At 40.2% G+C, this 25,206-nt stretch overlaps 2 protein-coding genes and 1 non-coding gene across 11 annotated transcripts in view; 1 reads left to right on the top strand and 2 right to left on the bottom strand.

Moving 5' to 3' along the window:
- Nucleotides 1-927: 927 nt before the first annotated feature.
- Nucleotides 928-999, bottom strand: Trnac-gca (transfer RNA cysteine (anticodon GCA)). The gene has a single exon. It is a non-coding gene; the product is annotated as a tRNA-Cys (tRNA).
- Nucleotides 1,000-1,507: 508 nt separating this feature from the next.
- Nucleotides 1,508-8,140, top strand: LOC102922300 (uncharacterized). 5 transcript variants are annotated; one of them, XR_013047328.1, is made up of 4 exons: nt 1,508-1,920; nt 4,520-4,617; nt 6,719-6,910; nt 7,544-8,140. XR_013047328.1 is itself a non-coding variant. In XM_076559414.1 (3 exons), exons 1-3 carry the CDS (start codon nt 1,681-1,683, stop codon nt 6,517-6,519), a joined length of 420 nt encoding a protein of 139 aa, XP_076415529.1. In that variant the 5' UTR covers nt 1,508-1,680; the 3' UTR covers nt 6,520-6,555. The 5 variants fall into 5 exon arrangements, 1 of the variants encoding a protein (XP_076415529.1); XR_013047330.1 differs by having other exon boundaries at nt 1,508-2,226; XR_013047329.1 differs by having other exon boundaries at nt 1,508-4,289.
- The window catches only part of Spdya (speedy/RINGO cell cycle regulator family member A), a 31,110-nt gene continuing 13,212 nt past the window's right edge, over nt 7,309-25,206 (bottom strand). For all 5 annotated transcript variants that reach the window (XM_076559409.1, XM_076559410.1, XM_076559411.1 and 2 more), the window contains 3 exons: nt 22,782-22,953; nt 13,279-13,576; nt 7,309-7,920 (listed from right to left, as the gene is read on the bottom strand). In XM_076559409.1, coding sequence (XP_076415524.1) covers nt 7,832-7,920; nt 13,279-13,576; nt 22,782-22,953 — 559 coding nt within the window. In that variant the 3' untranslated portion in view covers nt 7,309-7,831. The remainder of the gene's footprint in view (nt 7,921-13,278; nt 13,577-22,781; nt 22,954-25,206) is intronic.

Genomic DNA, 25,206 nt, shown 5'->3' with positions numbered 1-25,206 from the left:
CCTGGTGAGCTAGGCTTCTTTGCCAGCAAGGTGCTGGGGGATTTGCCTTTCTCTGCTTCCCTAGGGTCAGAATTATATACCCATCATGCCCCACTTAAAAAAATATTTGTGTGGGGGGAACACTTGCTACAAAATATGTGTGGGTGTCAGAGGAGAACCCAGGAAAGTCTGTTCTTCCATCATATGAGTTTGTTCCTAGGATGGAAATCTAGTTATCAGTCTCTGGGGCGGGCATCTTTATCTGCTGAACCATCTCGCTGCCTACCTCTCTTTTAAACGTGGGTTCTGGAAATCAAACTCATACCCCAGTTCTTACAAAGCAAGCATTTTACAGACTGAGCTATCCTCCTGGTCCTTGGTTAGTCTTTAGAAGAGGTGAATGGTACAAGCCACAAGGGCTGTTGAATTTGATTGACTAGTTAGAACTCTCACATTCCACTTCTCAGCTATCATGTCAGGGACCTTGCTGAAGTCACATAATCTTCGTCTTGAGTTGTGAATTTTCAATATACGTGCATGGTATTGCCTGATTCTCAATAGACATGTGCCAAGTGACCAAGCAGACAGGCCAGTGATATTTAACTTTGGGTGCAAAAGGTAACTTCAGTTTTAAGAAGCATTTATTTCATTTGGGGGCGGGGAGGTTCAAACAATTGTGTGTTTTTTTGTTGTTGTTGTTGTTTTTTTTTTTTTTTTTTTTTTAAGAATTCTGTTGGATAAGAACACAAATGAATAGTGTCACTTTTTAGTTTGTTTTTTCTATTATGTAGCTCTGGTCTCTGGTCTCTGGTCTCTGCTGGATCTTGCTCTGTAGACCAGGCTGGCCTCGAATTCACAGAGATCCACCTGTCTCTGCCTCCCGAGTGCTGGGATTAAAGGCATGCGCCACCATACCTGGCTTCAGTTGGTTTCCAAAAGCCAAAGGAAAGGGGGCACCTGGATTTGAACCAGGGACCTCTTGATCTGCAGTCAAATGCTCTACCACTGAGCTATACCCCCGATGGCCACTAGTGACTTCCTCCGCCTCTGTGGACACTCTGGACATGGGGCTGAGGACGGACATACAGTCCGTACCCATTCGAAAAGTACTTGCCAGCTATGGGCAAGGTGTGCGGGTCACCAAGCACTGCGATCTACGACGTCTGACCAACGAATCTCAGGGCTAGTTTAACTTTTGCCTCTCGGGGATGATAGGTGACGTTCCTGTTTCCCATCACTAGCGACTGAAACCTGGCAGAAGACTTCGCAGGTTCCACCATCTCTACATTTCGTCTTTCCTGTCCCTTCTGTGCCCCAGCGGCTAGCGGAGGCTGCTGAGCGGTAAACTCGTTACTCTCGCCACCCGGGAGAAAAAAAAGCAAGACATTCAGCTCCAGAATCAGTTCTTAGCCCCGAGGTCAACGAGCCCCAGGCTCCGCCCACCGTGCCTGCTGGACGCAGGAGCAGCGACGCAACTCTGCCTGCGACGCCGGCTGCCCCGAAACGAGGCGCAGGGGCTGGGGCTGTGTGTCGTCATATGTGTGCGACAGCATCTGCGCTGTTGCTTTTTCGTCGTTGAGGCTGCTGCGCTCCAGAGTCAGCCGAGGCTCCGGGTCTATTCATTCCTGTTGGACTTTGCGTTAGTGTCTGGAGAGGGAGCTCGGTTCCGGTGTTGCGAGTCCTCGCCTGGAGACGCGCGAGATGGAGAAGGCGTGCGGGGGTTGTCCCCATCTCTTGCTCCCGGTGCCCGGAGTGTCTGGACTCGGTGTCTCTGGTCTGTGGAAAACCTCCGGCTGTGGACTTCGCGGGAAGAGTCACCCCCTCGAGATCGGGAGGACTGCAGTGGAGAGCAGAGCCACTGGGACCCCTCACGCCCTGACCCCGGGGATCGCGTGCTGTCCGCGGTGGCTCAGTTGGGAGACCGAGCCCCGGGAGCTTCAGGTTTCCTCTTCTTGTTCTCCTTCCAGAGAGGGGACCCTTTCGGATCGGGGAGCTTATTTTAGCTCAGACAGGGAAAAGACACACGCAATTTAAGAAATGATTTCGGCTGTGCAACGTCGGACACTTTGATACTAACCGGGGGCAATCACATTCAGCGAGATCGTGGGCAAGTTCCCCCGGACAAATCCCGACGAGTTCTTCTGTTAAGAGTTTTCTGCTGCAGAGACCAGCTTTGGGGGAATTATGTATTACTGATGAAAAGAGGGCTTACCGTAATGTATCCAGAGGTATTGCGAAGGGGATTAGGTAGGTGTGGGTTCCAGGAAGGGCAAAGACGGGCGCAGGACCACAATCTGATGAATGTTCTCATCATATCACCAAACGTTGGAGTTTTTCAACATGTTGGGTTTTAAAATCTGTCCAGATACTGATAATTTCAAAAATAAACTGAGCTTAAATTGGATAACCCCTACTCCCTTATCTAAAATGAAGACTATGCCAGTTTTCTATTAGAGTGATGTGGACTTGCTAAACAGACGCATTTGTTTGCTCCCCACAGCTCTTAAGTGAGTTCAGTACTTAAGAGAATGTTGTCTGCTTGGGGGTAAATTTTGTAGTATCATTGTGACATTATTATTATTTTTTAATATTTGGTGTGTGTGTGTGTGTGTGTGTGTGTGTGTGTGTGTGTGTGTGTGTGAGTCCGAGTCCTTCTTGCATGTATGCTTGCGAGCCGCTGTCAGATCGTGGAGGGCAGAGGGTAACACTCAAAGTCAGTTCTCTTCTGCCACCTTGTGGGATCCTGGAATCAAGTTCACGTTACCAGACTTGTCCACAGTGTATCTACTGGCTGAGCCATCTTGCAGGCCCCATGGTGGTATTTTAATAATAGTAGCTGTAGAGGGCTTGCCTAGAATGCATCAAAAATCCTGGGTTCTGTTCTTTTTCTCGGGAGATGCTCATAAATGGCTATTCACCCCAGATAGGACACCAGCAGACCAAAGAAACGATTCCATCTAAGTCGAGTTTGGTGAGCCAGTGAGATTATTGGGATTAAGTACTGATGCGTGAGTATGCCAAGGAGCCACTTCCTGGAAAAAACCCATCCAAGCATGGATGACTGCTTTCTAAAGCCACATCAGTGGAGTCCCAACCCCAGTAAACCTTCCACCTCTTATATGCTATGTCACCCCTAATAACAACGTGAAACAGCAGCTGGAACATGGGGAAGTTGAGTTTTGATGGGTGAGCAGGAGTGGGTAGGTAGGTGAAACTCACCCCTAACCCACTTCAAGGACTGAATTTTAATAGGACCATCCTTGGGATATTTTGAGGTCTCATTGGTAATATATGCTGATGTCCAGACTACAAAGGTCTTATCTGCCTAGAGGTTGGAGTTCTACTAGCTGGGCATGATGGTGCATGCCTTTAGCATCTAGCAGACAGAGGCAGGAAAATTGCTGTAAGTTTGGGCCAGCCTGGTCTGCATAGCAAGGTTCCAAACTCTCTAATATTATAATTCTAAATTAAAAGTTAATCATTTCTTTTTCTTTTCTTTTTTCTTTTCTGACCCCCAAGTACTGGACTTAAAAGTGTGTATCACCACCACTCGGCTTCAATTTTTTGATAAAGTTCCTTTTTTGCTCACATCAAAATGTTTTCATCATTTCAAGAAAAAGGTGTCTAATAACTTAAAAACTGATTTTCTGGCCTCTCATGTATTCCCTTGCCATTATCAGTCTTCATAAAATGTTCTTTCTGCTGCCTCAGTGACACACCCTAACTGCTTACCAGGCCAAGTTCAAATGCCTCATGCTGGCTTTTAAGTCTCTGTCTTCCATCCTAAAGTGCTTATCCTTCTTTTGCTATGGTTAAAGCTGTTCCTACTCCGGTAGATGGTGGCACATGCCTTTAATTCCAGCACTTGGGAGGCAGAAGAGGGTGGATCTTTGTGAGTTTGAGGCCAACCTGGTCTACAGAGCTAGTTCTAGTACAGCCAAGGTTGCACAAAGAAACCCTGTCTCAGCCATGATTATTTGAATTCTCTACTCTCGTTTTTTAAGTTAAGGCACTCTGCTGCTTTCTGCTGCCTCTGAGCCCTTGCAGCCCTTATCTGTAATTTCTAGTTGGTTCTGAAGTACTGCCGTATTTGCTAATGGTGGTGGTTTGAAAGAAAATGGCCTCCAATGGGAGTGGCACTATTAGGAGGTGTGGATTTGTTGGAGGAAGTGTGTCACTGTGGGGGTGGGCTTTGAGGTCTCATATGCTCAAGCCATACCCAGTGTCTCAGACTACATCCTGTTGCCTGTGGGTCAAAATGTTCGACTCTCAGCTCCTGCTCCAGCACCATGGAATGAACCTCTGAAAATGTAAGCTACCACAATTAGATGGTTTTCCTTTGTAAGAGTTGCTGTGGTCATGGTGTCTCTTCACAGCAATAGAAACCCTAACTCAGACACTAATTGATTTTCGAATTTGTATTTTATCAAGCAAAATCTGCTTTCAATTCTATTTTGATTCTTTTCTCCAACAGTAGTGTAAGGTGAGAATAGGTGCTTGGCATGTATCTATGAGTCACTCACACTGTGTTCCATCATAGGAGATAAAGGATGTACTGATGATGGACATCAGCCCAGGGGACACTTTTGGAAGCAGACTCAGGCTGTGGTGCAGTGAGCTTACTTTTATCCAAAGCAGGTAAGATTGGCATAACTAAAGGAGGTCATGGGGCAGGGGGAGACATGATCTCCAGAGCTCACTGGCCAGCCAATCTAGTAGAAGCTGTGAGCTCCAGGTTCAGTGAAGAGACCTTGTCTTAATAAGTGGAGAGCAGTAGAGGAAGACACACAGGGGTATACTCTCCACGAACATATACACACATGTATATCCACACACACAGCTCAACCTCATTTATAATTGAAGAAAAATGAAAATTATACAGTGGTAGGCCAGACATGGAAGCACATACCTATGATCTTAGCACTGTTGGGAGAATTGAGTTCTAGGTTAACCTGGGCTACTTAGTTCTAGGATAGCCTGGGCTACACAAGAACCTATCTAAAAAAGAAAAAAGAAAGAACAATGGCAAACTATTCACATTTTAGATTGGCACATGTAAAATGTTGATAACTGTTGGGGTGGGTATGGAGAAACAGACACTTTAGTACACTACTATTTAATATAAACTGGAAACATTTTGTAACAGGACAAATGCACATACTCTTCAATATAAAAACCTTACATACCCCTTGAGCTTAATTTGTAATTGACTGCCATTACACAGACTTAGGCGGAAGAATGTTCCCTTAAGTATTTGTATCAGAGTAAGACTAGAAACAGCTAAATGGTTATCCAGAAGCTGCCGGTTAAATAGCTCATGGAATACAGGGGTTAAAAAGAGCACAGTGTCTGCATATTGCTGAAATGACAATGTCCAGGAAAGTCAAAGAGGGGTGATTTAGCCATAATACGTATTAAAAACACACAATCACTTGCAGGTTTGTGTAAGTAACAGCTGCCACAGGAAGGGCAAGTGCCTAGTACTGGGGCTACCTCCAAAGGATTGGGAAGAGATTTTTGTAACCTTGGACTATTTGGCTTCCGCCCCACCCCAGATATATTTAACACCTTTGCAAAATAAATTCTTGTCAGTTTATAAACGGATACTGTGAAATATCACAAATTACTCTTGCTTACGTTGGATCAAAGTTTTGAGATAAGAAAAGACTACCAGAATGCCAGTAGGGCCATGGTTTTTTGTTATTGAGTATGAAGGAAAAAGGACTAAGGCTGGCCAGATGGCTCAGTAGGTAAAGGTGCTTGCCTCCCAGCCTGACGTCCAGTCCCTAAGGCCCACATGGTGAGAGGAGGAGACTCCTTTTGTTTTCTGACCTCCATCGGCTCCCCAGTAAATACGATTTTTTTTTTGACGGTCTCACTATGTAGCTCTGGCTATGCTAGAACCCGCTCTGTAGACCAGGCTAGCCTCAAACTCACAGAGATCCGCCAGCCTCTGCCTCCAAAGTGCTGGGATTAAAGGCGTGCGCCACCACCGCCCTTCTTTATGATTTTTAAATTACCCTCCTCCCCCCATTGTTTCAGACAGGGTCTCACTTTGTAGCCCAGAGTGGTCTGGAATTTAAGTTCACAGTGTGGCCTAGGCTGCCTTGAATTCCCAGTAACCTTCCTTGCCTCAGCCTCCTGATGAAACTACTTTTATTTTGTTTATATGTCAGGCTAAAATGATCATTTTGTAACTGGGTAAGGTGTACATTTCATTTTGTAAAATTGTTACAAAATGACCATATGTTCCAAATTCCATTATATTGTTGTTTAAACTATCCTTTACAAAAACAGTAATAAAGAGGTGGGTTTTTTTTTTTTTTTTGACAGGTTGGAAAATTGAAAGTGTAATATTAAAAGTAAAGTTAAATAATGGTCTCTGTTTCATAGACTTTAGAAGTCTATGAAATTGCTCATGATCTGATGCTTTTTTGTTTTTGTTTTTGTTTTGGTAGTACTGGGATTGCGTCCAGGGCCCTACACAGGCCAGGCAAGCATCTACTACTGAGCTGCATCCCACCTAACTTGCCTCTGTAATCCTTCCTTTCATTTAACTGTTGTATCTAAATTTAGGTAAGAACATTTAAATTTGGATGAGAAATGTAGTTAACTTAGAGACTATAAAGTTATTGTCTTGATAGAAATAAACATTTTTCACTTTTCTGAAAGCATCACACAGGTTATTGAACTTTTAGATGGGATTTACACCTGTGAACTTGCTCTCTCATGTGAACAGATAAGTGAGGTTGGAGATTGGCTGCTTTGTCTTACAAAATGGAGAAGTGGAATTCTGCTTGGTTCAAAAGTCAGACCAAAATCAACACAAATTTACAATTACATTCTCTCAAGGAAATTGGAGTTGGAAACGAAGTATTTCAAGAGGAGAACCATATTGAGCTTCAGTTTTATTTTATGCTTATTTCTGATCGTAAGTATTATAGATTCTTAAGTATATTGACCAACACATTCACACAATAATACACTCACATAACTATCAGATACTCTTCAGAGATTTTTTTGGTACAGAAACTGAAATGTAGTGTTTTTCTATTCTGTTAAATTAATTGCAAAATGTAAGTCCTAAAGTGTTGCTGGAGTTCTTCCAAGAAGCAAGTTTAGGTCCTGGTATGTGTATATTATTTAGGCCATGAAAAGGGTTTCAGATATATTGATTTATGAACAGGCTTATCCATTTGGTTATAAGCTCATCTGTAAGGTTACTATGTGATCACTGGCAAATGTTTCTGTATATCGACAAGCAACATAGCTCCAAAACAATGCAAAAAAAAAAAATTAAGACGAAGAAGAAAAGGTCTCAGAAAAAGCTTACAGGAAAAGAACAGTGTTTAATATTTCAATACTTTTTTGTAAACAAATTATAAAACACACAGTGTAGTATGCATTTTGTTCTGTTACAGAAAAATCACATTTTCTATACAGACCATGTCCCTATATTGCAAACTGGTCACACATGTCAGTAATATTTTCAGAATATATTAAATGTTTCTTTCTTTTAACTAATGCACTGTTATGACCTTAATTGTTTTCTCTTTCAAACTAGCTTTTCTCGTCAGGTTAAGGAAGTTCAAACCACAGCTGAACTGAGTACCTGAGGTGACAGCAATCAATTTGAAGGCAGAGAAGTATCAAATGAGAACGTATTCTCAATCGCTGTCATAAACTGGTACTTTCAGTTATTACTATGATTTATGTAACTTTTACATATGTTTGAGGAGTAACAGAAGCTAGAGAACATTGTACAGCTGGGTAACTGCCCCATTTTGACATTGTCTTGCATTTAATTGGACACTCTGTAGCTATGATTCCAGGTTGCTTTAGTAGAGCCTTGTCATTCTTCACTTCCTGTGAACCACTCCATAGCTTTGTCTTGCTTCATAAAATTAGTTTCCTTTTCTTTGTTTGATTGATGGTCATTGGCTACCGAAATAAAATATGCATTTTAAGGTAAATTGTATGTATTTAAGACAAAAATTTATATATTTTAAAATACTTTTTGACTTTTTTTTGGTGAGGGGGTGCCAGAGTTTCAATTTGGGAGTGATGATCGTGCTTTTAATCCCAGCATTTGGGAGGAGGCTGGAGGATCAAGCTACCAAGAGGCCCTATCTCAAAAAAAAAAAAAAAAAAACATCAAAAAGATTGAAATAGGACTTCACTATGTAGCACAGCCTTGTCTTGAACTTCTGATATTCCTGCCTTAGCTAAATGCTGGACTTACAGGAATTCACCACTACCTGATTTAGCACATATTTTATTTTTTAATTAATTAATTTGTAGGTTTTCGAGACAGGGTTTCTCTGTGTAGCCCTGGCTGTCCTGGAACTCACTCTGTAGACCAGGCTGGCCTTGAACTCAAAGATCCGCCTGCTTCTGCCTCCTGAGTGCTGGGATTAAAGGCCCTAGTACATATTTTAATTGCTTGTATGGAACTTTAAAGTAATAATGAGCCAAGCAGTGGTGGCGCACACGGCTGGTCTCAAACTGGCTATATATCAAGGATGACCTTGAATTTCTGACCCCTCCACATCCCAAGTGCTGACATTATGGGTGTGTGCCACCATGCCTGACTTACGGTAGGTTTTTTTTTGTGTGTGTCTATGTCTGATCCTTATGTATCATGTTCAAATCTTAAGAGATCTGGTGCAGAACTGTCTTGCAGTTGCTTTCTAGAGGCCTTGCCCTACCTTTCCTATCCAGTAAATGGTCAGTAAGTTTGCTTGTGGCTTTAAGTGTACACTGGATCATGAATTGTTTCATCTATTGACTTATAGCAATACAGATGTGATTAGGAATTAAAGAGGACAAGTGTAAAAAAAAATAGTAAAGAAAGAACCAGATTAGCTAGTGATTTGGTATAAGACAATCTGTATTTTCAAATTTCTGTCCACTATTCTGCCCTGCCCCTTAGGTTTGCCAGTCTCTGGGAAAACAGGATTCATTCAATGTCCTGTTCATACGTTACTTGTCCTGAAAATCTTTTACCAATCTTTTATAATGCTATAATATCTGTGCTTCTAAATGTTGGTCTTGGTCACATTATTACTCCATGTGCCCTACTCTGTGTATTTTTTGGTGCTGGGGCTTGAACCCAATGTCCAGTGCCTGCCAAACATATGCTCGTCCACTGAGCCATATCTTTAGCCCTGATTATATCTTTGTTAAGTGCAAGGATTTTAAACATAGGTGACTGTGTCCAGAACAGTGAATGACAATATAACAAAAAATGAAGTTCAAAAGTGGACTTATTTTTAAGAAAATTATTTGGTTATAGGTTATCGAGCATACAGAATATTCTGTGCCTGTCGATGCCAAAGATAAGGCTTGGTGTATTTTTTCCCCTTTGTCTTTATTTTAAAACCTCAGGTTTTCAGATAATTCATGTCCATGTTTCACTTGGACTAGCCTAGATGCCTTGGGTATAAAGAGTAACAGTGATAGTTTGCTATAAAATGTGCTACAGGGTTTGGAGGTATAACCTAAATGGAAGAACATGAGCATAGCATATATAAGGCCCTAGGTTCAAACACAAACACCAATAACAAAGCAAGCAAAAACAAAAAAGTGGGGGCTGGAGAGACATGCAAGCAAAACACTCACACAATAAAATTAAACACACACACACACACAAGTTGCATATTTAGATAGAGCTGAAATCCCATATTTTTGTTGCTGTTTCTTTAACTGGTAAGAGTGTGACTTTTCTGAGTTTGTTTGTTTGTTATTTTAGCAATAAAATGAATATTAGAAAACCACTTCAAAACTTGTTGGGGGATTGAGTTTTCTAATGATTAGTATAAAGGACTAGTATAATATTGTTAGTTGTAATATGTCTGAATTTTAAAGAATACCTCTTCTATCCCCATGAAAGTATTTTGACAGTGTTACCATCTACCTTGTCAAACCGACATTTTGTTTTTAAATGTCACAAGCAATTCTGTGTTAAAGCTGCTTTTCGGTACCTGTTACTTAAAAATCAAACAACTTTAGTCATGGTATTGCATACCTTTAATCCCAGAGGCAAGCGGATCTCTGTGAGTTTGAGACCAGTCTGGTCTTTGTAGTGAGGTTGGGCCATCCAGTGTTACACAATGAGACCATGTTGAAAGAAAGAGAGAGAGGGAGGAAGGGAAGGAAGGAAAAAGAGAAAGAAGGAAAGGAAGGGAGAAAGAAAAGAGACAAAGAAAGAGAAAAAGAAAAGAAAAAAGTTAGGATGGATGGAAGAAAGTTGCTTCCTTTTGTTTGAAAGATGCACTAATTACTATCTACAATAAATTGTAGTATAAAAACCTGAGCCAACATCAGCTCCTTGTGTGTCTCTCTTGAAGAATTTTTTTTTGGGGGGGGGGTTTCAAGATAGGGTTTCTCTGTGTAGCCTTCACTCTGAAGACCAGGCTGGCCTCAAACTCAGATCCACCTGGCTCTTTCTCCTAAGTGCTGGGATTAAAGGTGTGTGCCACCACTGCCCACCTGGAATGAGTTTTTTAATGACTATAAACCATCAAGTGACTCCAACCTCAAGTAGACTGTAGGGAAAATGTTTTGTTAACAGAGGTCACTATAAGGCATGAGCAGCTGCTAAGAGACTGACCTTACCCTAGGTAATACTATGACTATATTGTTAACTTCATCCCTGGTTAGTTCATACTGTTAATCAAAAAAATCAATGCAAACTTTTTTTACTGGTCAAATGTATATGTGATCAATATTTCATACCTATCTATCCATTTATCTAATAGGGGTTTTGTTGCTGGTAGCAGTTTGTTTTTTAATTTTATTATTAGTTTTTATGTGTACGGGTGTTTTGCCTGCATGTATTCCTGTGTGCTTGTGTGATGCCTTCCTATATGTATGTCTGTGTATCACAGGTACGGTATCTGTAAAGGCCAGAAAAGGGCATCAGGTCCCCTGGGACTGGAGTTACAGACAGTTGTGAGCCACCATGTGGGTGTTGGGAATCAAATTGGGGTCCTCTGGAAGAGTGGGAGGTGTTTTTAACCACTGAGACATCTCTCCAGGGCCCACCCCACCCCCTTTTTAATGGTAAATCACTGTATCCCAACTTGTAATCCTCCTACCTCAACCTTCTAAGTGCTAGGATTACAAGACATTGCCACCATACTCAGCAATATTTTTTCTTTATAGCACTTTCCCTCTGACATTATCAAAGGTTTTAGAGTTAACCTTAAGGTTAACCTTAAGATCCACAGTCAGGTGGTGATGGCACACACCTTTAATCCCAGCACTCAAGAGGCAGAGGCAGAGGCAGAGGCAGAGGCAGTTCGAGGCCAGCTTGGTCTTCAGAGCTAGTTCCAGGGCAGTCAGAGCCACTCAGAGAAACTGTCTCTGGAGAAAATAAATAAATAAATAAATAAATAAATAAATAAATAAATAAATAAATAAATAAATAAAAAAGGACCAATAAATCCTAATTTGGGAATTTCATCAATAAACAAGGTGAAAGCACAATCCCTTCTACAATTCCCTACCCTATTTTATCCATATCGTCTCAAAGACTTGCTTTAAACTTCTCCTCCTTCCCTTCTCTGTCTCCCCTCCTCCTTTGTGTGTGCTTTGTGTATGTACCGCAGTGTTCATGTGGAGGTCAGGACAGTGTGAGGGAGACTGAGAACTGAACTCAGATCGTCAGTTACCAGCCTTTACCCACTGACACATCCCCTGTCCGCAGCCTTTTCAGTACAGTGACTGGCAAAGTGCCTTACTTCCTGCATGCACTCCAGTTTCCTATTGGGACGGCAAGACCTGGAGTACAGAGTATGCTCCAATGAGATATACAGGGATTGGTCTAAAGAAAACATGGTGGTTTCTCTTCTGCTTTCTGTAGATACCTGTTCAAACTATTAGAATTTGCTCCCAATTCACTCTACAAGGAGGAACTTGGTTCTTGATATTTCTACTGCTTTAGCAGTCTTCCTAAAGGCTTCTGCCACAGCTTATTTTCATTGCTAAAAGCAGGATTTCATCAAAGGCCTGTACAGCATACTAGGTAGGAATTCAGGTTCCAGTCACAAGACTGGGGGTTTCCAATATTACTCTACCAACCTTGGGCAAATTAACAGAAGCCTCCGTTTCTTTATTTGTCAAGTGGAGATAACGATACTTAACCTTCAGTGGTAGTGAATATTAAGGGCATTATGAATGTAAGGGGTTTTCCGTATTGCCTGGGACATTGAAGTATCCAATAAAACTTACCTATTCTGAGGATCAAAGAATGTAAAAGTAAAAGAAGCCTGGGAGACAGGAGAGGGCTGATAAATGGCACTTCTTACTTTATAATTGAGCTAATGATCAGCCCTACTTCCTGTCAAATGAGTATGACAATAAAAAGTGTGCCTGGAGATGTTGAGAAGAAAGAGACTATACTGTCAGTAAAATTTGTTATGTAAATACTGTGTCCAAAGAAAGAAAGAGGAACAAGGTTCAACCTCTACTGTCAAGGGACTAGAATTTAGTTTCTCCTTTTAGTAAAGTAAAGTTTCAGTAGACATTGTCCTTCTCATAGGATATGGTAAAAATAAACGAATAAAATTCTGAAATTGTGTGGGTCTGTTTTTGTTTTTTCATGATAGTTAGAAGGGACTATAGGAAACCTGTCTTTCAAATTGGAGAAATCTGTAAGAAGTAAACAGGACCCTTTTATAGAGTATTTTTCTAATACTGTTTCAAATCTAGAAATGAAATGTCAGGGAAATGCTACATATAAAAATAATTTGAAAGTTATAATATAGTTGTATTTCTGGTTAATATAATTTTTTCTAGTTAATATGTCATTTTTCTAAGTAAGCATTTAGAGCTCAACAAAAATGAAAATATGCAAATACATTATGATATACATCACAATAAGACTAAATGACATAGGGAAATGATTTATACTAAATAATAAAAAGCTAGCCTGGCTAAAATATGGTCTAATTTTGTTAGAAAAGTATATAGAAGAAACCAATAGTTGGATGATGATTACAATTAAATTTATTTTCTTCTTGAAATCACTTTTAAATAAAACATACATTTCATAGAAACCCTTCAATCCCTAATACTTGGAGCTCACAGCACATTGAGTTTCAGTTTAAGATATGTTAAAATCTTTTTAATGTTTATAGGCTACCACAAAACAGGTATAGGCAGAGAGTAAACAGTGGTAACTGGAAGAGGGAAAACTTCCAATACTAATTTAACTCAATAATGTAACATATGCATCCCTGCCTGAAAGATAAATAACATGCATTAGTTTAATTTTATTTTACTATTATATCATACCTTGAGAATAGCTATTAGCTTGAGAAGGTTCACCTATCATGTCCATTGATAATGAATTGTGTGATTCCTGAGAATGTTTTTCCGTTAGGTCTACTGTGTCACTGGATGAAGATGATGATGAAGACAATCCCAATCTCATATATCTTCCCTTTTTACCGCACAGTAAACAATCGACTGGTGTGGCACTAGGACCCCGGGGCAGATGAACTTCATCTCGGTTGTAGTTCCTCACCGCTCCACTGTGATGCACAGAGCGCTCTCGTTGCCAGATGTAATGGGTTGGTGCAATGGCCATAACCTATAGTGAAATGGTTACTTTGTGAAGTTAATAAATTTTTTAAATTGAGTAAAGTACAGAAGTTGTACTCGAAGAGCAGCTTTTTCTAAAACTGAGATTAAAAGACAAAGGAAAGGAAAAAAAGACAGTTGTGTAGCCAGTCAGTAGTGGCACACACCTTTAATCCCAGCACTCAGGAGGCAGAGGCAGGTGGATCTCTGTGAGTTTGAGGCCAGTCTGGTCTACAGAGCGAATTCCAGGACAGCCAGGGCTACACAGAGAAGACCTGTCTCCGAGAAAAAACAAAACATTAGTTCCAGCACTTGGGAGGCAGAGGCAGAGGAATCTGTGAGTTCATGGCCAGTCTAGTCCACAAAGCAAGTTCCAGACCAGAAAGGCCTAAGACCCTGACTCAAAGAACAACAATAAAAACAGTGAAGTTACCAAGTTTAAAACATCTACAGCAGCATTTCTGTAGAGTGATTGCTTAGACCTTTAATATTATAGTTGACAGTAAATTAGTTCAAGCAGATAATGAAAATGAAGAAACCTTTTAAGTCGCTATTTATTTATTTAGTCAGTTTTTTTGACACAGGGTCTCTCTACATAGCCCTGGCTGTCTTCAAACTTAGAGATCTGCCAGTCAGCTTCCTGAATGCCAGGAAAAAGTGTGTGCTACTACCTTGCCAGGGTATTTATTTTTAAAATTCTGAATATTTCTAAGTTTATGAAAGATATACAGTTCATCTAAAGCATTACATAATTCTTAACTTTTGAGTGTGTTAGGTTAAAAAAATTAGGCTCCTAACTATGTTTGTTAGGCTGATAAATATTTGCAGTTCCATCAAGGGATGTGGTTAAAAAAAAAAAACTAACACATGTAAATTAATTTTTGTTCTTCAGTTTCCTTATTTGTTAACATAAAAACAAGAGTATATTCTTAGAAGGTTGTGGTGAGAAAAGAGCATTTTATAAAGCACTTAGCCCTCACCTTTAGGCCTTGTCATAGGTCTGTTAAAGCATGGACTTTAGTTGTAACTTTCTTCTGGATCTGCCACTTGCTGACTGTATGCTACAGAGAAAGTTACTTAACCTTTCTGAGGTTCACTTACTTCATTGATAAAATGGGAGTGCTAACTACCTCAATTCAATATTCTATGTAAAATCCTTACTACAACAATGGTGGTTACCACAACATTTAAGAAGTCAAGATAGGGAAAAGTATTATGCTGACCTCATAAAATTCAAAACAGCAATGAGTTTTAAGTCAAAACCTTTGGCTTCAGTTAACATTGGCCCACAGTAAATGAGAATTATAATAATCCTGAAATGAGCCAGGCAGTGGTGGCCCACGCCTTTAATCCCAGCAGTTGGGAGGCAGAGGCAGGTGGATCTCTGTGAGTTCCAGGGCAGCCTGGTCTACAGAGTGAGTTCCAGGACAGGCAACAAAAGTACACAGAGAAGCCCTGCCTGGGGAGGGGAGGATCCTAAAATGAGAGCCAGACAGAGCCATACTAGTTGCCTAAACTAGTGATTTTTCTAAGATGTTTTAAAAATTCTAAAATTTCAGAGCATATTGGGAGCCTAGGAAGGTCAAGGGAAGGCAGCAGCAGAGGAGCTCAGTTTTAGGGTGTTGTATAAGGTGTGTAATTTTGTTTGATGAGAAAGAGCTCTGGCTAGGAAAAGAAACTCCTGCTAGATGAGTTTATTCAGCAAATGATGGTAGTGTGACTTGACCAAACAAGTACTGTACCACTGAGCCACATCACAAACCTCCATGCAAGTTTCTTAAATTTTGTGTTTGAATTTATAGACATAGATAAAATACAATAAATCTATAAAATAAATACATACACACATGAAGATGGTGGGGAGAGGAGAGAAACTAGGTTTCATATACCTCAGGATGGCTTTGAACTCACTGTATGGCTAAGGATGACCTTATCCTTGAATTTCTGGTCTTCTTGTCCACCTCCTCAATGATGGGTTTACGGGTGTATACCACCATGACCTGTGTATGTGGTGCTAGGAATCAAACCCAGTGCTTTATACAAATTAAGCTGGCACTATTCCACTGTGCTAGATTCCCCTTATCAAGAATTTTTTTTGTTTGTTTTTTCTTTCTTTCTTTTTTTCTTTTTTTTTTTCCGACATAGGGTTTCTCTGTGTAGCCCTGGCTGTCCTGGAACTCACTCTGGCTGGCTTCGAACTCACAGAGATCCATTTGCCTCTGCCTCCCGAGTACTGGGATTAAAGGCGTGCACTGCCACCATGGCCTGCCTGGTGCCTTAGTTCTTCATTTTTAGTGACTGTCTTTTCCCAGCACTTTTCCATGTCCAGACTATTCTTTCCCTTTTGTCTTAGTGTGACTGTTCCCTGAAGACTCAGCACCAGTTCCATTTTAAAGTCCCAGCTTGTAGGTCTTAATGTCAGTGCTGTCTTAAGACTACTGCCATATGGAAGCAGCCAAGATTGAAGCTATCGACATTACAAAGCCTAGTGTGGTTTTGTTGGACTCTTGATCTAGTGGGAAGAGCATCGGGAATAGGAAGCAAAGGGCACAAACAGAAGGTGTGGTAAACTGCTCCTTCTGTAATGTGAGCAGTAGGTAGTCTGTCTCCATGCTAACTCAGCTAGAAAGAAACACGCATTTAAAAAGTCTACGCGTAGCCGGGCGGTGGTGGCGCACGCCTTTAATCCCAGCACTTGGGAGGCAGAGGCAGGCGGATCTCTGAGTTTGAGGCCAGCCTGGTCTCCAGAACGAGATCCAGGACAGGCACCAAAACTACACAGAGAAACCCTGTCTCAAAAAACAAAAACAAAACAAAAAAGTCTACATGTTTATACTATAAATACATATACAATTAGAATATTACTATAATAACAGCTGTGAACTAAGCCTGTCCCAGGATCACAAGCTTGTTCTTAATTCTTTAGGACTTTGGGCAAATTAGCTAACTTTCTAGGTCCTGGAGTATCTTTTATATACAATGTCAAGTGCTAAGTCAGATTCCATGGAAGAGGTTTCTCTGAAACATTGGTAGCAGCTGCCCTACTAAAAACAATTTTCTCCTCTAAAAACACTTTATCGTCAGGGATATTTGGTTTGGTGCCTTTGGTAAAGATGAAGATTGGTAGTGTTTTGGTCCCAAGAGGGGATAGCAGTATGTGTAAAGAGCACTGGCCCTGCAGTTGCCTTAATAACTGTGTGTCCCTAGAGCAGTGATGTGCATCCTCCGTGCTCCATCAGTCCCCATCTGGAATTACCTCGCTGACTCTCCAGAATGGTTGAGAGGTAATTCATGTGTGGGGATTTCAGCCATGCCTGACAGGCTCTCAGTCACTTCAAATGCTGTTTTCCCCTGAATCTTCACAGCATTGAACATAATTTTACTATACTGGGTGACAAGGCCATTTTCATGCAAGTGTGTAATGTACTTTGAGCATATTCCCCACACCTCGCTACCCTTACCCTTTTACTCCTTGCCATTCCTATTAGTTCCCTTTATGTTTTGCTGCTTTTATTTCACTACTACTACTACTACTACTACTACTACTACTACTACTACTACTACTACTATTACTACTACTACTATTATTATTATTATTTGAAACAGTGTCTCTTTATGTAGCCCTGGCTGGCCTCAGAGTCACAGAGATCTGCCTGCCCCTGCCTCCCACATGCTGGCATTAAAGTTGGGCACCACTATGCCATCCCAGCTATATTTTCTTGTCAGCTGTACATATATGGCTTGGTGCATCTCTATAAAAATCTAAGATGCATAAAAGAGAGAAGAATATGGTATTCACATTTTTGAGGTCTACAGAGTAATAAGACAAGAAAGGGAAATAAAAAGATCAAAATATGAAAAGAAGTCAAAGTATCCCTATTTTTAGATGATCTGGTTTCATACATAAAGTTCACAATCCCAAGATTCCACCAGAAAACGCTTAGATCTGACAAACACTTCAGCGAAGTAGCAGCATATATTAATAACACAATCATATAAAAATCAGTAGTCTTCCTATATAACAATAACAAACATGCTGAGCAAGAAACCAGAAAGACAATCTTATTCACAACTTCCTCAAAAACGAACAACAACCACCCAAAAAAATAAAAAATAAAAAAAAAGCACCTTGGAATAAACCTAACCAAGGAAATAAAAGAGCTCTACAGTGAAAACATATTACTAAGCTTTAAGCATCGTTTATATGTGCTAATTCTCCACAGCTGCTATTACCCAGTTATCACCCTAATTCCTATGTTTAAATACCAAATTCCTTAGTTTTCCTTTTTTTTTGTTTTGTTTTGTTTTTCAAGACTGGGTTTCTCTGTGTAGTTTTGATGCCTGTCCTGGATCTCGCTCTGTAGACCAGGCTGACGTCGAACTCACAGAGATCCACTTGGCTCTGCCTCCTGAGTGCTGGGACTAAAGGTACCTGATTCAAATTCCTTAATTTTTCAATAAACTAGTTTGATTCTCTTCCCTTTCTTATTACATTAGAGAATCCAACATTTTTCCCATTATACAGATCTGAAACCAATAACTTTCTTTCCCACATATGCTATATCCAACTTATTACAAAGTCATAACAATTATACTTTTGTAACATTTCTAACACTGGCTTCACTGCCAGAGCATGGCTATCTAGTTCCTAAACTAGCAAATTTAGCTCTTTCCAGCACATTCCAATAGAGGGTCTCTTTTGCATACCATCATTGTATTATTCTGCCCAGTACTATTGCTCCCTAAATTACTAATCTGAAATCACGTGGTAGCTGACAGAAGTTAGCTATGATGATACTGTGGCACTACACCACAGTACATAAAGCAGCAAGAAGAAAAGCTTCCCTCCAATCAACTGCCACCCTCTGTGATACATGAAAGGTGACGGGATGGAATGTCTCTCAGTGGACAGGCACCCTCTCTAACCCGTGAGCCAGTCTAGAAATTAAGCCATCACCAATGTAAATTAATTTCACTCCAAAGGAACTATGTCTAAAAAGGTAAGTAGGTAAGAAGCCAAGACACACACACACACACACACACACACACAGAGGTATATGTATATATATATATGTATATATATATGTATATATAGAATATTTTTATTTGCACATAATTATAGTCCACCATTCTTCAAACAAGTATTTAAGGGAACTGAACACAAAATTGAGTGGGTGAGTGAGTGTGTGGGTGGGTGCTGGAGAGATAGCTCAACTGTTAAGAGTACTTGTTGGTCCTGCAGAGGATCTGGGTTGGGTTCCTAGCACACACATGGTAGCTCACAACTCTCTGTATCTCAGTTCCAGAGGATCTAATGCTCTCTTCTATAATGGCACCAGACACACATGTGGTGCACATACACTCATGCAGATAAAACACCCATATGCATAAAATAAGTCTAAAAAAAACAACAAAAAAGAATTCACTAAACTGGACCCAAAGGGGAAATTGAACTAAAGTGGGAAAAAGCAGACAGAGTTATAAAATGCAATGCAGTTAATATGGTTATAGATAATAGCTTTTCAAATGTGGTTTTAAAAAGAAAAGGGGGCTGGGTATAGTGGTACACCCCTTAATCCAACATTCAGGAAGCAAAAACAGGCAGATCTCTGTGAGGTCAAAGTCTGTCTGTTCTATGTAGTAAGTTCCAGGACAGTCAGGGAGACCCTATGTTTAAAAAAAAATAAGGAAGGAAGGAAAGAAAGGAGAAAGAGACAAATTACAAATCTCAATATTATCTAAAAGGGGAACGTATGTTCTTTAACAGTACTAACAAAAAGACAAGTTGTAAGTTAACCACATTTTTTAATCTGAGAAATGGAAAGAATAGTTATGCTTCTTAATTCCCAAGCTGAGATACAGGTGAATCTTCTAAATTACCATTGAGAAGTTTCTATGGAGGCAGATGGCATAGAAAACAGAACAGCAGGAAGTCATTACATACACAGCCGGGCAAGTTGTGGCTCTGCTACTTATTGTATGCTCTGCACACATAAATCCTAACGTCCTTGGGTCAATTTTATCAATTTTATCAATATAAAGGAGAAATGTCTCCATCCTCAGAGGTGTCTCTGTGAGGATAAAACAATGCATATTGGGCTGGAGAGATGGCTCAATGGTCAAGAGCACTGGCTGCTCTTCCAGAGGACCCAGTTCAGTTCCCAGCACCTACATGGCAGCTCACAACTATAATTCCAAGATCTGACATCCTCACACAGACATACATGGAAGCAAAATACCAATACATATAAAAGTAAATTAAAAAAACAATGCATATTGAGTTACAATACTCCTTAGTTCCTTTTCTATTGCTATGATAAAAAACCATGACCAAGACAACTTAGAAGATGTTCAATTTGGGGCTCACAGTGGCAGAGGGACAGAGTCAGTGACATCATGGCAGCAGGCAGACAGGAAAGGTGCTAGGATCCTCTGGAAGAGCAGCCCCTGCCTTTAACCACTGAGCTATCCCTCCAGCCCCCTGCATAGCTTTTGAAGGCAAGGGAGGGAAAGAGCCAAAGGTGACAGCTTTGTGACAGGAACAACTAGAAGGACAGAGTTGCTTCCTATTAAGATACGGGAGACTGTAAAGAAGCACGTTTGCTGGTCTATGTGTAGGAATCGGGAAAGCAATCTGACATGTTAAGGTTTCAATCAGACAATGGAATAAACAGTCTGATATGCAGGTCTGGAATTGGGAGGGACCTTTAGAGCTCTGCACTAAAGCCTTCTAAAAATATTTTAATTTTTATCTGTGTCTGCACATGCCCATGCCTGTAGATACCAGAAGAGCTTGTCCGATCCCTAGCAGTAGAGCTACAGTGGTTGTAAGCTGCCAGATATGGGTGCCAGGAACTGAACTCTGGTCTCCCGGATGACTAGGAAGTGGTGAACTGCTGAGCTCTCTCTCCAGTCCCTCTAAGTTAATGTCTTAAGAATGAACGAGATCACTTACTAAGTTAATTCCAGTACAGGTAAGAATAGGTCCCAGGACTGAGCTCCGGGGCACCTTAATAAGGCTGATGAGATGAAAGGGAGCCGACAGAACACATGGAAATCTGTCAACCTTGAGATTCAGAAAGCCTCATGAAGACAGTGGATCAGAGAAACAAGTGTGCCAAATACCACTGCTAAGTGGAGAACTAAAAACTAAAAACTGACCTATGCTTTTGGCAACATGAAGCCGTCAGGAGGCTTTGACAAAGTTCTGTTCAACAACAGAGGAAAGGCTTTGTGTAATAGTTTCAAAGAGAATGGAAGAGAACAGACTAGAAGCAGAGTAGATATACTTGGAAAAAGTTAGGGTGTTCAAAATGGCCTTCTGTCACTCTCAAGCATATAGCAAATAGCTATGCAAACTGCCATTCACTACTTTTTGAGACAGGGTCTCACTAGTTATGCAGTCCAGGTTGAACTTGAATTTGAGATCCTCCTGCTTCAACCTCCTGAGTACTGAGATTGTAGGAATGGACACTGATTGATTATCCACTTGACCCAAGTAGAGAGGTAAAAACCACATACAAGAAATAGAGACATAAAAGTAAGTTACAGGGTTCTTTCCGTACCCTGGAACTGGATGAGTTCAGTTTGAATGACAGTGCATTAATTTTAGAGGCCTCATATATGTAACTTTTCATCTTTTCCCATTGACTTTTAACTTTGTAGAGTCTTAGCCTGCTAAATACTCTTTCTGTTATTTCCTGTCCTCTGTTATTTCTGAATCCTTGCATATGTACTAGGGCCAAGCAGGGGTGGAGCACACCTTTGATCCCAGACTGGTCTACAAATTGAGTTCCAGGACAGCCCCAGCTGTTACACAAAGAAACCCTGCCTCAAAAAACCAAAACCAAATCAACAAAAAACCCATTTATAAATAAAATGATTTACCTTAATAAAATATAACCTAAGAAAACAATGTGCTGAGCATGGTGATGCATACCTTTAGTCCCATCTCCTGGGAGACAATGGCAGACAGATCTCTGTGAGCTAGCCTAGTCTACATAGAAAGTTCCAGGACAGCCAGGGCCACAGAGAGAGACCCTGTCTCAAATGAAATGAAATATACCCAAGGAATGCTCAATCATACCACAAAGATACATGCTCAACTATGTTCATAGCAGCATTATTCATAATAGCAAGAACCTGGAAACAACCTAGATGACTGTCAACTGAAGAATGGATTAAGAAAATGTAGTATATATACACAATGGAGTACTACTCAGCGGAGAAAAACAATGACAGCATGAAATTTGCAGGCAAATGGATGGAACTAGAAAAAAATCATCCTGAGTGAGGTAACCCAAACCCAGTAGGACAAACATGGTATGTACTCACTCATAAGTGGATTCTAGATATAAAGTAAAGAACAATCAGACTGCAACCCACAGAACCGAGAAGGCAATCTAGCAGGAGGGACCCTAGGATGACTGTGGCTTATAATAAGTTTTGGTTTTACTCAATCACTGGTCAAATCTCAATGAAACATTTCACTATTAGGATAAGAATTTGTACTGTATCAAGCTGATAATAGAAAAATAAATAAATAAAAAATAAAATACAATATTAGTTTGCAAACTATGTAACAATTTTTTAAATAAAAAATGTATTCTTTGTGAAAAGAGGTATGGATTTTAAATATATTTAAATTTATTCAAACTATATACCATGCTGTTGGCCTCAATGTGGGAAACTTGAAAATTCATATACTTTAGTAGAAATTATTATTCAGCTCTAGTTTCCTAATTGTATACAAATCTTAAATAAGATGCTGTAGAATGTCCACAAGTCCTTTGCTAGCATACTGGTGATTTTTCAGATAGGGGGAGACACTACAATTAGAATAGTATAGAAGTAGTCTGCTCTGAAAAATGGAAATTACAACTTTTAATAATTCTGATAAAATTCAAGCAGAAACAGAACATACAAGCTGTTCTCATAATAGTGACTAAGGCTAATGATCTCTGTACATGTACAAAGACAGAGAGAGAGATAGGAAGAGAGCATTAAAATCCAAAGTGGCAGGACATAGTGGCATGATACACTTGTATCCTAAAAGAGGACAAAATAGGGCTGTGAATTCCAAGCCCGGGTGGGCTACTTGCGGGTATCTACCTCCAAATAAGGAAGAAAACTAAACCAAACCAAAAATAAATAAATAAACCAAGGAAAATTAGGTAAACAAAGATTATAAATAAAAAGTATTTTAAAATCCTTACCTCTTCACAGCACCGCCTGCTCACAATAGCCCTATAGTCAATTCTGTCCCAGAGTTGGTCCCTTAACTTTAAGAAATTGGGGAACAATTTTCTCCAGTTTTTCCCTAAAGCCCATGGAAAAATTTCATACTTGGCTTCTTCTTCATCTTCTTCAACTGTATTAGCCAGGTACCTAACAAAAAGGGTCAACAACCCAAAAAAGAAATGGGTAAGAACAAGAACAGCAGATAAAAAAAAATTAAAAAAAAAGAATAGAAAAGAAATACAAATGACTTATCAGTGCACAAAAGATACTCATATCTAAAATACACAATAAAAATGGTGATACAATGAATTTTCTATCTGTCACACCTTCTAGGTGTTTCTGTATTCCTATAAATGTTGGCCTTTACTCTGGGATGTAGTAACATTCAGTAACCCTGAAACAGACTAGGCTTTTCTGACTTCTTAGGTGAATCTGTGGTGTGTTCAGTCTGGAGCTAATCAGCCAAACCCAGACAAGACTTTCTAGGGTATCTCCTGACTACTCCAGGGACTGTGGCTGTTTGTCTGGCTGAGAACAGGCATGTTCTAGATGAATGACTGTGAGCCACTTTTTCTGTCTTTCTCTGGGATGTCTTCAGACAGCTCCTTTATACACATTTGGAAGTCAGTATTTTGCCAAATACTTGAGGGGAACCAGGCATACAAAGAAGCAGAAAAACAAACACCATGATAAAGAGACTAACTAACCAATCAAAACCAACCCAAAACTGATACATAAAGGGCCATCAAGACAGCTGTAACTATTCTGTCTGCTCAAAAAGGAGATGCACTGCAACTGTACTTGTAGAGAAGAAAACTACAGTGTGTAGGATGGAAACACTGAGCTGGATTAATGGAAGACTGAGCACTGGAGAAGAGAGTTGCCAATTGAAGGTACAGCAACAGCATCTGCGCAAACCAGAATATAAAGACAAACATAAAAACCAGAAACAGAACATTAGTTAAATGTGTGAACACTTCAGCAAGTGAATTCAAAGTGAACTTGAAATCTGAAAAGTGGCAGGTAGACAAAAATATTGATGAAATAGATGAATTTTTCAGAAGTTTGAAGAAAATGGGACTAGGGATGTAATCTAGCTGTTACCATGTTCCCACAGCATGCAGGACTGGGTTTGGTCCCAGCACTGCATAAATAGGTATGTGGCATATACCTGTAATTACAGTCCTGGGGAGGTAGAGGCAGAAAGATCAGAAGTTCAAGGACATCTTTAGCTACATAAAAAGTTTGAGTCCAACCTGGGCTACAGGAGACCTTTTATACAAATTTGACAAAAAAAAAACCCTATAAATCTATAGCCAGGTGGTGATAGCACATGCCTTAATCCCAAAACTTAGAAGGCAGAGGCAGGTGGATCTCTGAGTGTAAGGCCATCCTGGTCTACAAAGCAAATTTGAGAACAGCTAGAGCTACACACAAAAAAAAACCCTGTCTTGAAAAACTAAAAAAGAAGCCGGGCTGTGGTGGCATATACCTTTAATCCCAGCACTCAGGAGGCAGAGGCAGATGGATCTTTGTGAGTTGAAGGCCAACCTGGGCTACAGAGCGAGTTCCAGGACAGGCTCCAAAGCTACACTGAGAAACCCTGTCTTGAAACCCCCCCCAAAAAAATCCCCCAGAATCAAAACAAAACAAAAAAACCCCACCCAAAACAAACAAACAAAAAAAACCATAGAAATCTACAAAGAAGTTCAATGAATAAGAAACAAGAAATCACAACATCATAGCCAAATTGTTCAAAAGCAATGATAAAATCTTAAAAAGCAGTCAGACAGAAAAAGAGACACATTTAGCTAGTGTGTTGGCACACATTTGTAATCTTAGTACTTGAGAGGTTCAGACAGAAGAATGGGGAATTCAAAGCTATTCTCAGCTACATAGTAAGTTTGAGTCCATCCTGGGCTACATGAGACCCTGTTCTCCCCACCCCCTACCCCCCCCCAAAAAAAAAGAAAGAAAAAGAAAGAAAGAAAGAAAGAAAGAAAGAAAGAAAGAAAGAAAGAAAGAAAGAAAGAAAGAAAGAAAGAAAGAAAGAAAGAAAAAGAGGCAGAAATAAAGTTAAGGATGGGGCAGATTTCCAGTAAGAAGCAATGCAGGCTCCATAGGTTACTTTAACAACAACAACATTACAAAATGCACAAGGAAGCAAGACACCATGAGCAGAAGCAAATCCCAAAGTCAAAAGAGAACATAAAAATAACTGTCTAGGAGCTGGAGATGCTCTTACGGAGGACCTGGCTTCAGTTCCCAGTAACTGTAATCTTAACATTTAAAAGGCAGAGGGAAGAAGGAAGATCAGTTCAAGATCATCCTTGGCTACACAGGGAGCTTGGGGTTAGCCTAGGCTACAAATACCTGTCTCAAAAGATTCTAAGGGCTGGA

Source organism: Peromyscus maniculatus, chromosome 22 (assembly GCF_049852395.1).
Source record: "Peromyscus maniculatus bairdii isolate BWxNUB_F1_BW_parent chromosome 22, HU_Pman_BW_mat_3.1, whole genome shotgun sequence".
Taxonomy (NCBI): domain Eukaryota; kingdom Metazoa; phylum Chordata; class Mammalia; order Rodentia; family Cricetidae; genus Peromyscus; species Peromyscus maniculatus.
Note: the sequence above shows the minus strand (reverse complement) of the source record. Positions and strands in the feature narration are given on the sequence as shown.

Excerpts from the sequence above, each read along its gene's own strand:
- LOC102922300 (XM_076559414.1), top strand. The coding sequence starts at position 1,681 with ATGGAGAAGGCGTGCGGGGGTTGTCCCCATCTCTTGCTCCCGGTGCCC. Across the intron at positions 1,921-4,519 it reads CCGAGCCCCGGGAGCTTCAG|GAGATAAAGGATGTACTGAT; the intron begins GTTTCCTCTTCT and ends GTTCCATCATAG. Across the intron at positions 4,618-6,437 it reads CTTACTTTTATCCAAAGCAG|TACTGGGATTGCGTCCAGGG; the intron begins GTAAGATTGGCA and ends TTGTTTTGGTAG.